The following is a 15,217-nucleotide window of genomic DNA, read 5'->3' as shown; positions in this document are numbered from 1 at the left end:
TGAATTGTTTATTTATGTTCACTGTGTCTTTTTTGTTTGTTTGAGGGTCGAAGAGATTTCTAAAAGTATGTAATTAATGTAGTTTATTAGATTCAATCCAGTATATATTTTACTTTTTATTTTCCTAATTTGATGTAATTATTAGAAATTGGAAGTGCTGAATTATGGCGTGTGAAAGATTAACTGGTAGAACACTTTACTGTCTTTGTTTCTGGCACAGTGACTTACAGATCTTAATTTTAGTTTTCTTTATCCTCTCACCAAGAATGGTGGAGAATGAAAACAAGCATCTAGGAGTCAGTTATTTTCTCTTATGAGTTATTAACATCCCTCTCCTTTTGAATCATAGTTCAGTATATAGTTTTCTTGTTTTTAGAGGCAGTGTCTCGCTCTCTTGCCCAGGCTGCAGTGCAGTGGCACAGTCATAGCTCACTGTAGCCTTGAACTCCTGGGCTCACACGATCCTCCTGCCTTAACCTCCTGAGTAGCTAGGACTACTCAGTCCACCTTGCCTGGCTAATCTTTTTCTTAGTGGATGGATACAGCTTCTTTAAATATATTGATGTGTTTGGTATTAGGCCTGTCATTATGCTTTTCTGTGCCTTGTGATTTTGGTGATTTTACATTTTAAAAATAATCTTAACTATGTTAGGTGCTTCTCTGGTTTGTTCTGTGTGTGGATTTATTCTAATAATGTTAAGGGTTGTATTTTGGTACTACCTTGTTGTCATTATTACACTTATGTAGTGTACTTGATCCACTGTTTCTTTAGAAAGTTCTATTGAACGATGGCAGAATTTATATATTTCCTGTTTTAAATTCTTCCTTCCCACCTTTCTCTTTTCCCACCCTTTTTTCTTAGTGTTTTCTTTATACAGTAGTTGACCCCTTATTATTAGGGTATGCGCTCCAAGACCCCTAGTGGATGTCTGAAACCACAAATAATACCAAACCCTATATATACTGTTTTTTTCCTATACAGACATGCCTATGATAAAGTTTAACTTGTAAATTAGGCATAGTGAGATATTAGCAACAATAAGAACAAAATAGAACAATGTATAACAATATTCTGTAATAAAAATCATATGAATGTAGTCTGTTCTCAAAATATTTTACTGCACTATACTCACCGTTCTTGTGTTGAAGAAGGGATGGAGCAGGATGGTGCAAGATTTTGTCATGCTACTCTGAATGGTGTGTCATTTAAAACTTACATGTTGTTTATTTTTGGACTTTTCCGTGTAATATTTTTTAATTGGGGTTGACCATGGGTAACAAACCTCAAAAAGTGAGACTGCACTTAAGGAGAGACTACTACAATTTTAGATTTACTCACACCTCTGTTACTTGGTGTACAGATTTTAAATTATATCTCTCCGTCAGCCCTTGTTCATGAAAGCTCAAGAAACCAGTGAGCTTTCTTTTGTTGGCTTTATGATTTTCAGATCAATTAGATCATATAATTCTTTAAAATAGCTTTATCGAGGTGTCATGACATAAAATAAATTGTCCATATTAAAGTGTACAATTTGATAACTTTTGACTTGATTGTGGTGAAAATAGCACCACAATCAAGATAATGAATATGTCCATTACCTCCAGAAATTTCCTCAGGTCCCTTTACTATCTCTTTCTTTTGCCCCTCCCTGCTACCCTCAACCTATCCTCAGGCAATTACTGAACTTGTATCTCTATAATTTCCGTATTTTTGAATTTCATGTAAATGCAGCAGTATGTGTTAATTTTTGTACGTATTCCACTAGCTTTTTTTTTTAATCAATAGTTCTTTTTTATTGCTGAGTAGTATTCCATTGCCCAGATGTAGAAATACATTTGGATTGTGTTGAGTTTTGGGCTGTTACACATAAAACTGCTACAGACATTTGTGTGTTAAGTCTTCACTACCCTTACGTTTATGAATCCAGTTATGGCCGTTGCTTTCTCAGTAGCATTTTCAATATAGTGGATCAGCATATTATCCTATGGATGGTGAGATTGTCAAGTTCCTTGTGGATTAGCTTAAGTATCCAGAGCTCCTTAAACTGTATTGTGTGTATAAATCACCTGGGTTAAAATGTACATTGTTAAAAATGTAGGTCCTGTTTCAGTGGGTCTGCGATAGGACCTGGGATTCTACATTTATAAAAAGCTTGCAGGTGATGCTAATCCTGCTGTTCTACAAACCATACTTTAAATAACAAAGTTACAGAGCCTGAGAGTTCATGAAGCAAGGCAATAATGGTGAGGTTTTCTTTCCTGCCAAGTGAAAGTAAACTACTTATGGTATGTTATCTTTTCATCAGAAATAGAAGTTCTGCATTTACCATGTTAAGCAGCATTTTAAATGCCAAGAGTTTTGTTACATGTGGAGCAGCAATCAACAGAAGTCATTACTCAGTTCTGCTAGTAAGTGTAACCTTCCAGATAAGATTGCTGAGTGGGCATGGGCTTCCCTGCCAGCCTGTCATCTGTGCATTTCCCTTAGGGAGTGTTTATTTGATTTGGAATTTTGGTACGAAGGAGATATTTTGGGGTTGGCCCTTTTGATTTTAATAGTCTATAGAGTCATGTACTGGGAGGCATTGCCACACTGTGGGTTTGGGGGTTTCCAGAGAAAACTCAAGTCAGAACTCAATTACAGTCAGCTGACGGGTGCTTTGCATCCAGTTCCCTAGGTTTCCCCAGTTGAACCCAGTGAACTGTGGTGTTGCTGTAGGTCTCAAGGAATTAGTGGCGCACAGAGCCAGTGTGCGAGTTTCAGCATTTCCCTTTTTCTCAGGTGCACGGTCACAAGTCCTTAGGGGAAGGATGGGAGTATGGCTTACAGCGTTGGGGATCTGGGGTGTGGTAACTAGTGATAGGCAGTAATGGTTAAGAGCAAAACCCTGAAACCAGACAGCCTGTGCTCAGACTGTACCGGGCAAGTAACAGCAGCTCCTTTGTGCCTCAGTGGATCCTCATCTGTAAGTTGAAAGTCATGAGTTCTTACATCATAAGGCTGATAGGAAGTTTAAGTAATATTTGTAAGGTTCTTAGGACAGTGGCCACACATAGTAAAACCTTTTTAAGTATTTGCTAGATATATAAACACATATAGGAAGACAGATAGGGAATTGATAGGCTTAAAAAAATTAAGCAACTTTTCTCAGGTCTCACAGTGGTAACAGTGGTGGCCTTGAGCCAGGATTTGACATTTCAGCTCCCCACAGTTGCATTCTGTAGCTTTGCTTAAATCATTCAACATGGTATCTGGCATATATTTGATGAAGCAGTGACTGAATTTAGGACTTCGCCCGTTTACTAATTTGTGGAGACATGAAGTGTTAGCATAAGCCTAGTATACCAATTTAACATCCCTGAACTCGGACTAGACTATGTCTGTGATGTTCTGGCTTGGGTGTTAGTAATAAAGTGGAGAATAAGCTTGGGTATAGTTACGTTGTTGACCCTCAGTTGTATTAAAGAATAGATCCTTTCTAATAACTGAATTTTTAAAAACCTTTTCCTGGACATAGGTATATATGAATTGCTTTTTAAAGAAATTGTAGGTATTCTCTTCTAATTGACTAAGGAAGTCACCATCTGATTTATATCAGATCACATTGTTTTCTAAACATTCTATCATGTTGTTTTAAAGATGCTAAAGGAAATAATATCCTAGTGTGGTGTTAAAATAATGTATTACTGAGTTTTTCCAAATGAGTAATGTATTGCTGAAATTTTCCAGATTTTTCCATGTAATATTTTCAAACTGCCGTTGACCATGGGTAACTGAAACCTCAAAAAGTGAAACCACACATAAGTGGAGACTACTGTAATTTTAGATTTACTCACACCTCTGTTACTTGGTGCACAAGTTTTAAATTATATCTCTCCACCAGTCCTTGCTTATGAAAGCTCAAGAAACTACTGTACTTTGTTTTATTGGCTTTTTTACTTCATTAAGCTGTTTTACTTAATTCTTTAGTTAGAAACATTTTGTAGACAACTTTCTACAATGCTAATTTATGTTAATTCATAAAGAACCAGTGCTTAACCTATTTAATGATTTGAGAATATTAGTATCCCATTTTTCTCGTTCTTTTTGTATGTGGAATCCAAATTTCTTGTCATTTTGTGTTATATATTTTTTATAAGCTTTAGGTACAAGGTACTGTTAAGAGTTGAGGAAGGTACTTTCTGCCTTCATCGTTGAGTATAAAATCTGCAGCACTGCAGTGAGGCTGTCCTCATGCTGTTGCCACCCATGGTCTTACTCTGCATCACTCGCAGTATTAGGGAGGAATTGGACCCTATTCCATGTTGCCCACATGCCTGTGGTTTTAGTTAAATCGGGGATTTGATTACTTATTTTACACTGTTTCTAGGCAGTTTTTCTCTTTTTTTCCTAGTGAAAAAGTAAATTTAGTCCTCTTTTCTGTGTGAATCCATACAGCCTGAAATTACTGTGGTGGGCTTGTATAAAAAAGCATGTGAGAGGGAAGGCTAGCCTTCAGCAATTTTTCTTGATGTAAGTACCCCTTCTGTAAGGAATGTTGCTGGTCTTCATCTGTAAGTTTTTCTTCACAACAGCTTATAGAGTTTTTCCATTTTATTTAGATTTTAACCTAGTGCTAGAATCGAAGTGTCGTATTTGAATACGGTTACCTTTGGCTTTTGGATATGTGCTCCTTTTAAGGTCTGTGATGCCTGAGACTTCTCACTCTTTGAACTCCCATCTCTCACCAGTGGTATGTTTGCAGCCATGACCCTGGTGTGGGCCTCCAGGGAGCCACGGCCCAGCCAGCCTGCAGGCTTCACTCAGGGCTTGTTTTGTTTTGTTTTGTTTTGTTTAACAACTGGTAATCAATTTATTAAAATAGTTGACTTAAGCATCTGCAATGGTGACTTCCACCTCAACTCCTGGCTCAATACTGATGGAAGTAATCTGCTTAACAATCTCAGAAGGACTGTGCAAGTCAATGAGTCGCTTGTGGATTCTCATCTGGAAACGATCCCATGTCTTAGAACCTTCACCACAAGGAGTTTTTCTTGTAGTGATTCTCAAAGTCTTGGTAGGCATTCGAACTGGTCCTTTCACTTTCAGGTTCTTTTCCTTTGCGCCTCTGATCAAGTCAGCACACACCTTTTCCGGGGATTTAACGTTGCGGCTCGTTAGGGTGATTCGAATTCGGTGAATTGCCACCTCCGGCTCCACGGGTGTTTTTCCGGTATCCTTAAAAGCCATGGCTGCTGCGCGGCTTCCTGACCGACTTGTTCCTCGGTGAGAGCGAACAGCGGTGAGTCAGGAGCAGGAGCGTGCGAACCAAAGATCCGCAAGTCCTACGACCGCGTCTTCCTCAAAAAAAAAAAAAACAAAAAAGGGCTTGTTTTGTTATTGTGATTTTTTTAAAAACTCAGTGATGGGAATGGGAGAGTATACATTAGGATGAAGGTGAAGTTTTAGCCAAAATGAAAGATAATTAGGTATTTATTATAATTTTCAGTTAACTTTGATTTTATTTCTATTCTTCTTGAAAGCATAATGCTACATAGGGCCTTTCCCTTGAAATGCTTGATTTCACTGCTTTCTGTAGGAACACCATTCTTCAAGCAAAACCAAATTTAAAAATCATGCGGGGCTGGGCGCGGTGGCTCATGCTTGTAATCCCAGCACTTTGGGAGGCCAAGGCGGGTGGATCACGGGGTCAGGAGATCGAGACCATCCTGGCTAAGACGGTGAAACCCCGTCTCTACTAAAAACACAAAAAATTAGCCGGACGTGGTGGCGGGTGCCTGTAGTCCCAGCTACTTGGGAGACTGAGGCAGGAGAATGGTGTGAACCTGGGAGGCGGAGCTTGCAGTGAGCCGAGATTGCACCACTGCACTCCAGCCTGGGTGACAGAGTGAGAGAGTCCGGTCTCAAAAAAAAAAAACAAAAAAAACATGCATCTGACACTAACGTTTTCCTTTAATAATCAGATTGTTCATATTTTTCCAGAAACATACAAATAACCTACATTATGTGTTGGATTTATCTGAGAACTGAAAGTAGATACTTTAATCTTCCCCACTTTCGTAGTCCCTTGAATGTAGTTATCGTAGGCTGCAGGTCCTACAGACTGCTGAAGTGAACCAGAGGCCTTCCTTACAGTTGCTTTTTTCCCTCTTAAAATAGCAAACTGTTTAATTGTTTGCTTTAATTATATTTTTGGGAGCATTTCAAAGGATTATTATCTTCTTTGTCATACCTGGCTCATTTCCTGGTATGAAACTGAAAATAGTATCTGATCCTATTGGTTGCATAACATGCTGAGTCATAATTTCTTCCTCTTGCTGTTGGGAATAGCCATTGCTCATTGGATTTGCAGTTCCTGTTTCATTTATTTGTGCTTATATACAACTGTCATTTTGCTATTCCTTTACGTCTTTGAAATTCATAATGTATCTTTCTAAAGGTGTGTTTTATTGAGTTCCCGCTGTGATTATTAATATATTTTTTTCTGTTTTTTTTTTGAGACAGAGTCTCACTCCGTTGCCCAGGCTGGAATGCAGTGGCGAGATCTCAGCTCACTGCAACCTCAGCCTCCAGGGTTCAAGCAATTCCCCTGCCTCACCTTCCCAGTAGCTGGGATTACAGGCACGTACCACCATGCCTGGCTATTTTCTCTTTTTTTTTTTTTGAGATGGAATTTCACTCTTGTTGCCCAGGCTGGAGTGCAATGGCACGATCTCAACCCACCACAACCTCCGCCTCCCAGGTTCAAGCAATTCTCCTGCCTTAGCCTCTTGAGTAGCTGGGATTACAGGCATGTGCCACCATGCCTGGCTAATTTTATATTTTTAGTAGAGATGAGGTTTCTCTATGTTGGTCAGGCTGGTCTCAAACTCCTGGCCTAAGGTGATCTGCATACTTCAGCCTCCCAAAGTGCTGAGATTATGGGCATGAGCCAATTTTTGTATTTTTAGTAGAGATGGGGTTTCATCATGTTGGCCAGGCTGGTCGCCAACTCTTGACCTCAGATGATCTACCTGCCTTGGCCTCCCAAAGTGCTGGGATTACAGGCATGAGCCACCACACCCGGTCCCCTCTTTGATTATTAAGTGCTCCCAAGTAGAAGAAATTCTAGATGTAAAAAAACCACATATATCAGGTAACTGTGAGACTGGCATGTGCTTTGAGATGATGCATATTTTTCTGGATAAAATTTACTACGACAGACATCTTTTAGGCCATAATTAGGATGATGTATAGCCTTAGAGTTTATAATATTGTAAAATGGCTAATATTTAATTACCCATTGAATGCGAATTAAGCTGGTTTACTTAATTCTTTAGTTAGAAACATTTTGTAGACAGCTTTCCACAGCGCTAATTTATGTTAATTAATAATTTAAAGTACCAGTGCTTAACGTATTTAATAATTTGAGAATTAGTATCCCATTTTTCTTGTTCTTTTTGTATGTGGAACCCAAATTTCTCATCATTTTGTGTTACATATTTCTTACAAGTTGTAAGGCACATGGTGCCTGAGACTTCTCCCTCTTGGAGCTCCTGTCTCCCATCTGCAGGCCCCAGTCCTCACCTCTGGTGTGTCTCTTGGCACCCAGGCTGGCTCCTTTTGCAGTGACCCTGGCATGGGTCTGCACAAAAGGAAACAAGCCGTGGAATTGTTAAGATTCTCAAGGGGACACAATTTTCATCCTCTTTAGAAACATAATTTCTCAAATTCTTTCTTAAAAATCAAGACGAGGTCTTACCCTGTTGCGCAGGCTGATCTTGAATTCCTGGGCTCAGGCAGGCCTCTGGCCTCGGCCTCGCAGAATGCTGGGATTACAGGCATGGGTCACTGTACCTGGCTCAAATTCCTATCAGACTTAAAAATAATTATTATCAATTCCAAAAAGTATAAACATATTGGAGAAATAAGAAAGATACATTTATCTCTCCAGAGATTCCAAGAGTTTTAAGAGCTGTATGTCTGGAAACAGGGATGAAGAACAAATATGTATTTCATAATATCACAGCCTCCAGCAGTTACTTGGTGAGTGACTTCAGTACTCACATAGCAGGGAGGGAGCACCCACTCTTTCTCTGCCTCTGCTCTCTGCACCTTAGAACTCTGCAATTTTTCTTCTCTTTAGCTCCATAGGACTATGTTTATTTAACTATTAAACAGAAGAGGTTAATAATAAAAAAAGAAAAGTAGACAAAATACTAGGTTTAATATAATAGAGGAGGAAGAGGCAGTGAAAAACCTTGAGGTTTGTCCCAGATTAGTAAGGACATTATTGAGTAGCATTGATGTGATGTTAATTTTTGTTTCATATGGGCAGTATGGTGGTGAATCTTCTGATAGAAAAGTATGCACAGAGTGCCATGTAAGCATAGAGGAAGGGACATTTGAGCCTTGACAGACAAGTAGGGGTAGCCAGGCATTGTAGGCAGAGCTGCACCTTGTATACGGGTATTGAGTTTTGAATGGAGACTTTTGGAGCTGTTTTAAGTAGTTTGGGGCTGGGACAGAATATCTGAGGTTTCAGAAGAGATCAGACAGGTGTGCAGAACTTAGTTCCAGGTGCCTACTGTGCCATGCTAAATGTTTACACCATTTCTATCCTGAAGGTAGAATAAATCATTGTACAGTTTTAAATAGGGGAATAGCATGACTGTGTTTACATTTTAGAAAGATTACCCTGCAGGAAAGGTAGAAGGTGCATAGAAGGGTGGCAGATTGCAGGTGAAGGAGATTACTTAGGTACTTCCTGCTGGTGAGAAATGATGGGACGCAGAACTTGGGCAGCAGAAAAGGTCATTGGCAAGGAGGACATCTGGGATGACTTCTGAGTGTCTTGAGTAACTTGGTGAGTGGAGGTGCTACTAACTGAGATACAACCTAGAAGAATTGGGAAGAAATGGTTTGGACACATGAAGTATTTAAGTGGATATGTCCAACAGGCAGGGGGCTGTTTGGGTTTGAGGTAGAGATCTGGAAATCACTGGTGGTAGTATAGGTGGTAAAAGTTGTGGATGAGAATGAGATCTCCTGGGAAGAGCTTTTATTGAGAGGGGAAGAAGGCTGAGAAATTACCAGGGGTAGATGGAAAGGCAGGAAAAATGAGGGACCCAGCAGGCAGTGAATGGAGGAATCCAAGGAGGGAGTGTCCAGGATGGATGTCTCTGATCTTCTGAGGCAGTACATTGAATAGATACTGAGTGTTGTCCACTGGCCACAGGACAATCTTAGAATGTCATTAGTAACTGGAACAAGAATGGTCTTGGTGGTTTGGAGGTGAATGGGTGTGGGTGGCATGGATTTCCTCTACTCCTCTCAGAAGCTGGTCTATAAAGGAGGTGAGCTGGAGGGCCTTAGCAAGGCCTAAGGAAGGCTTCTGACGGGTGAGACCTGAGGTTGGAGAGAGAGATTGAGGAGATCTAGAAATAAATGATCTCTAGGCAGGTTTTTAGGAAGGAAGAGGAGCTGAGAGTGGGTAATCAAAGTCATTACATTCTACTTGTAGTAGCTCTACTTGTAGTAGCTCAGTACATTCTACTTGTAGTAGCTCAAGTTAAACTGAGTATCTTGGGAAGTACTTGCTGTTTTATATTTTTATTGATGTTTCTTTTCTTTTTTTTCCCAGATAAAATTCACCAGATATTGTTTGCACATTAAACTCATTTCCAGACTACAAGCACTGACATAGCTGTTATTTTTTTCACAAAGTGTTCTGGCAAGAACATTTTGAATCTGTCCTGTCCTTTCAAGTCCCTCCCCATCCCCGACCCCTAAATGTTCAGACAGGTACAGATAGTGAAATGCTGCCTGTGCAAAAGCCCGTTCCACGCCCGCTCTTCTGGGAGAGCTTCGGGCGGCAGCTGTGTGTATGTGCCCCTTCCTGGCCTTTTCAGACTCGATCTCGAATAATTCGGATGAATTCCTTTGTTTATGAATAAGACTCAGTGTACTTCAGCAAATTTGTATATTTTAAAAGGGGTCAAGGAGTGAACCTCTGGGGGATTTTACATATCAGAATGGAAGAGAGAGATTTTGGGGGATAGTTCATTTTTATTGTTTTTGTTTGTTTGTTTGTTTGTTTGTTTTCTTTTTGAGACAGCCTCAATCTGTCATCCAGGCTGGAGTGCAATGGCACAATCTTGACTCACTGCAACCTCTGCCTCCCGGGTTTAAGCAATTTTCCCGCCTCAGCCTCCTGAGTAGCTTGGATTACAGGCACCTGCCATCATGCCTGGCTAATTTTTGTGTTTTTGTAGAGATGGGGTTTCACCATGTTGGCCAGGCTGGTCTTGAACTCCTGACCTCAGGTGATCCTCCCACCTCAGCCTCCCAAAATGCTGGGGTTACAGGCGTGAGCCACAGCGCCCGGCCGACAGTACCTTTTTAAAATCCACTTTCTGTTATATATTAACATTGGCCAGCCTTGCTTCACATTCCCGTAGTCAGAAATAAAATTAATAGAGTTCGGCTTTTCAGAATAACTGATAAAACTGGTCACTTTTTGAACAGGTTATGAGAATGAAATCTGTATGTCATAATTTACAAAAATTATATTAAAATAATACTCAGTTTCTGGACTGAAGCAAGTTGAGCTTTTAGTTCTGTGACTGGCTGACGCCTTTCCAGGCGTGCTTATGAGCCGGTTCTCAGGGCATCTTGCCTCTGAAGTGGAAGAGCCTGATTGTTTTCCAGCTCCCGTTCATAATGTTAGGGCCCCTCACTAAATGACAGCTCACGGGCCGATGCCACAGCAACTACTTGGACAGTTTCTTTCTTGTTTGAGCAGATGTCCTTCTTTGAATGAGACACTCTCGTTCCAAGCACTGAAGTAGCCCATAAAGGATCATAAATTTCACAATTATGTATAAGTCATTTCAATTTGAACTTTGTATGAACCAAACATCTTGTGAAAGACTTCTGGTTCTAAGATTAAGAAATCATAGAACTGTGATTCTGTTAATTCAACAAAAAAAGGTTTATGAAAGTAATTCAATAATATGGGAAGGTTTAAAGACATTGCACATACATGTGATGGAATGCTATACGGTAATCATATAATATTTTTGAAGAATAATGGTGGAAATGCTTATATTTTGTTAAAGGTAAAAGAGATACAGAAGTCTGTATATGATCTCCCATTTAAAGCATAAATTTACAGAAAAAAATTTAAAATGAATTACACAGTAAGGTAATGATCTTACTAAGGAAGCATAACATTTTTCTTTCCATTTCAGCTAATCTTCCAGTACCAACAATTGCAGCAATAGATGGACTCGCTTTAGGTGGTGGTCTTGAACTGGCTTTAGCTTGTGATATACGAGTAGCAGGTGAGGATTAATCTTGTTAAAAACATAATTTAAAGAAATGAAGTTTGTGTGTACTCTTCAGGTAATTTTAAATATTTTATTCTGCTTCCTGTTGTTGAGTAGAATATTTTCAACAAGTCGCTTGTTGGGCCTGATGGTGTTTTCAAAATTCCCACCTGAAAAAAGTCTTCCTTTGTTTCTTGCCAGGATTTGGGTCAGGTAGAACTGAGTTTGAATCTTAGGTCCTGGACCAGGCGCGTGGCTCACACGTCTCTAATCCCAGCACTTTGGGAGGCTGAGGTGGGAGGATCACTTGAGCCTGGGAGTTTGAGGCTGCAGTGAGCCATGATCGTGCCATTGCACTCTAGCTCAGGTGACAAAGGGAGACCCTGTTTTAAAAAAAAAAAAAAAAAAAAGATTTAAAAAAGAAAGAAAGAAAGGAAAAGAATCTGAGGTCCTCCCTTTTTTAGGCCAGTATCTGCCTCTTTAGAGGAAATGGGGGAAATGACTGTTGCTGTTGTGAAGATGAAGCCATTAATCTATGGATGTTAGTCCAAGCACTAAATCACCATTAGCTACAGTAATCATAACTTCAATCTCTTTGAAGTCCACTTTCTTCCTGAATGGTTTTCTGAGGATCTTATGAGGTGAGTAGAAGAAGAGTGAAAAGAATTAGTGCTAAACACTTACTGTGTGCAGTCCAGGCAGCCAGTGTTATTCTAGCGCCTGACATGTATTCACTCACTCCATCTGCATAACAGCCCTCAGAGCGGGTACTTTGGGGCACTGGAGGAAACTGGAGAAGAGAGAGGGGAAGTAACAAGCCCCAAAGAAGTGACTGAACTGAGATTTGAACCCAGACTGTTTGGCCACAGCCCACACCCTTGTTACTTCATGAGAGCAACGTATGCTAATCTCCCATATTTATCGTTGTGGTCACTATATTCCTGTATAGAGACTCAGCTCTGCCTGTGTCCTCGGGCTCTGAGTCAGAACTGGGCACAGCAGACAGCAGTTGTCACTGTTCTTCTCTTGCTTTCCATTATCGTTTCTGATGTGGCTGCATGTTAAAAGCAGAGCTGCCAAGGCAGAAGGATTGATTGAGGCCAGAAGCTCAAGAGTAGCCTGGGCAGCATAAGGAGACCTCATCTTTACAAAAGATTTCTTAAATTTTTAGAAAAATGTAATGTCAACATGATTCAGTTTCTTGGGATTTCTGGTTGCTAGTCCATGTGTATTTTTTTCCTCCTTTTCATTTCATTTTAGGACTGTTTTCTTGTAATGAAATCATTGGATCTTAAATGGAAAAGCTAAGGTACATGTAATCCATTTCTGAAGGAATACAGGTTTTGGAAATTAGAATATGGGAAGTAGTCTAAGTATATTTGGATATGCAAATAAAAAAGTTATTAAGATATTTTAAAGTAGCCATGAAAACAGACATAAAAAGAGGAACCCTGTCCACCTGTCAGAATAGTGAAACTATTTGTCCGAAGGTAACTAAAGACTGGGTCTTGAAAAGTTGCCATAATCTGATATGACCCATTAAACTCTTTGGTCTGGGAGACTATATTCAGGCAACTGAAGAATTTGGACTTGTCAGATACTGACAAGTCTGCTGATCCTGAATAATTAATGGATCTAAGCCTCCAAATATGATTTGGCAATATCGGGTCTAATAATGGAGTTACAGCCCTGTTCTTATGAATCAAAAATTAATTCACTGCCAAACAGTTTTTAACAGAAAATATTGTGTGACTCTCCTAATGCGTGTCATTTAGAGTGCTTACTTATTTCCATAACAATGCCTTTTAAAGTGATTTTTTAAGAATTTGTGGTATCAATTTAATTAGTAAACAATATTTTTAGTGTATCTCATAATTTTTTCAGGCAGTCATATTTGAATGGGATGATATGGATGATACTTAATTTTCTTTCTTTCATTTTAGCTTCCTCTGCAAAAATGGGCCTGGTTGAAACAAAACTGGCAATTATTCCTGGTGGAGGTATGAGTAGTTCACGCCCATTTCTCAAATTCTTGATTTGTTTTTAGAAACAGGGCAATAAGGCAAAATCATGTTAATTGGAAAGGCAATGTTTTGGGTAAAGAGACAATGGTATATTGTTTGCATCCCTAGCAAAGTCCCCATTCAAGTTACAGGCATACCTAAGAGATTTTCCCCACCGCAATGAAACAAATACTGCGATAGAGAAAGCCACACAAATTTTTTGGTTTCGCAGTACATCTAAAAGTTATGTTTACACTATCTGCAGTCTGTTAAGCATGCAGTACCATTATGTCTAAAAGCACAATGTACTTATCTTAATTTAAAAATACTTTATTGCTAGACATTCTAATGGTCACCCGAGCCTTCAAGGAACCATAATCTTTTTGCTGGTAGAGGGTTTTGCCTTGATGTTGAGGCTGCTGACTGATGAGAGTGGCGGTTGCTGCAGGGTGGAGGTGCTGTGGCAATTTCCAAGGACAGCAGGGCAGTTTGCCACATCAGTTGACTCTTCCTTTCACAAGAGATTTCTCTGTAGCATGCACTGCTGTTTGATAGCATTTTATCCATAATTCTTTCAAAATTGGAATCAGTCCTCAAACCCTGCCACTGCTTTATCAACGAAGTTTATGTCGTACTCTAAATCCTTTGTTGTCATTTCTGCAGTGTTCACAGCATCTTTATCAGGAGTAGATTCCATCTCAAGAAACTGTTTTCTTTATTCATCCCTGTATTAGTCTGTTTTCATGCAGCTAATAAAGGCATTTGTGAGATTGGGTAATTTATAAAGGAAAGAGGTTTAATGGACTTCTACATGGCTGGGGAGGCCTCACGGTCATGACAGAAGGGAAAGGAAGAGCAAAGGCATGTCTTACGTGGAGGCAGGCGAGAGAGAATGAAAGCCAAGCAAAAGGGGAAACCCCTTTTAAAAAAACCCATGAGATTTCCTGAGACTTATTCACTACCATGAGAATAGTATGGGGGAAACTGCCTCCCTGATTCAGTGATCTGTCACCATTTCCCTCCCATAACGTGGGAATTATGGGAGCTACAATTCAAGATGAGATTTGGGTGGGGAGACAGCCAAGCCAGATCAATCCACAAGAAGCAACTTCCCATCCATTCCAGTTTTATCATGAGACTACAGCAATTCAGTCGTGTCTTCAGGTTACTCTTCTAATTCCATTTCTCTTGCTGTTTCCACCACATCTGTAGTGACTTCCTCCACTGAAGTCTTGAATCCCTCCAAGTCATCCATGAAGACTGGAATCATCTTCTTCCAAACTCCTATTAATGTTGATATTCTGGCCTCTTCCCATGAATCATGAATGTTCTTAAATGGATCTAGAATGGCAGATCCTTTCCAGAAGGTTTTCAATTTAATTTGCCCAGATTCATAAGAGGAATCACTATCTATGGCATCTATAGCCTTATGAGATGTGGTTTTTGTTTTGTTTTGTTTTGTTTTTTTGAGACAGAGTCTTGCCCTGTCACCAGGTTGGAGTGCAGTAGTGCCATCTCGGCTCACTGCAAGCCCTGCCTCTCGGATTCAAGGGATTCTCCTGCCTCAGCCTCCTGAGTAGCTGGGACTACAGGTGCACACCACCATGCCCAGCTAATTTTTGTATTTTTAGTAGAGATGGGGTTTCACCATGTTGGCCAGGATGGTCTTGATCTCTTGACCTCGTGATCCACCTGCCTCACCCTCCCAAAGTGCTGGGATTACAGGCATGAGCCACCACGCCTAGCCTGAAATGTGTTTCTTAAATAATAAGACTTGCAAGTAGACTGATCCATGGGCTGTGGAATGGCTGTTATGTTATCAGGCATGAAAACAACATTCATCTCCTTGTCCATCTCTGTCAGAGCTCTTGGGTAACCAGGACGTTGTGACTGAGCAGTAATAT

General features: G+C 40.0%; 2 protein-coding genes across 12 annotated transcripts in view; one reads left to right on the top strand and one right to left on the bottom strand.

Annotated features, from left to right (window-relative positions):
• Nucleotides 1-15,217, top strand: part of AUH (AU RNA binding methylglutaconyl-CoA hydratase) — a 145,518-nt gene that overhangs the window by 58,216 nt on the left and 72,085 nt on the right. For 4 of the 5 annotated variants that reach the window (XM_050761281.1, XM_050761279.1, XM_050761278.1 and 1 more), the window contains 2 exons: nucleotides 11,233-11,325; nucleotides 13,254-13,310. The exons of the other annotated variant lie outside the window; for it this stretch is intronic. In XM_050761281.1, coding sequence (XP_050617238.1) covers nucleotides 11,233-11,325; nucleotides 13,254-13,310 — 150 coding nt within the window. The remainder of the gene's footprint in view (nucleotides 1-11,232; nucleotides 11,326-13,253; nucleotides 13,311-15,217) is intronic. 5 annotated transcript variants of the gene reach the window in all.
• Nucleotides 4,834-15,217, bottom strand: part of LOC126937670 (40S ribosomal protein S20-like) — a 1,038,442-nt gene continuing 1,028,058 nt past the window's right edge. For all 7 annotated transcript variants that reach the window (XM_050761300.1, XM_050761301.1, XM_050761299.1 and 4 more), the window contains exon 2: nucleotides 4,834-5,341. In XM_050761300.1, coding sequence (XP_050617257.1) covers nucleotides 4,871-5,230 — 360 coding nt within the window. In that variant the 5' untranslated portion in view covers nucleotides 5,231-5,341 and the 3' untranslated portion in view covers nucleotides 4,834-4,870. The remainder of the gene's footprint in view (nucleotides 5,342-15,217) is intronic.

This window comes from Macaca thibetana, chromosome 15 (genome assembly GCF_024542745.1).
Source record: "Macaca thibetana thibetana isolate TM-01 chromosome 15, ASM2454274v1, whole genome shotgun sequence".
Taxonomy (NCBI): Eukaryota; Metazoa; Chordata; class Mammalia; order Primates; family Cercopithecidae; genus Macaca; species Macaca thibetana.
Note: the sequence above shows the minus strand (reverse complement) of the source record. Positions and strands in the feature narration are given on the sequence as shown.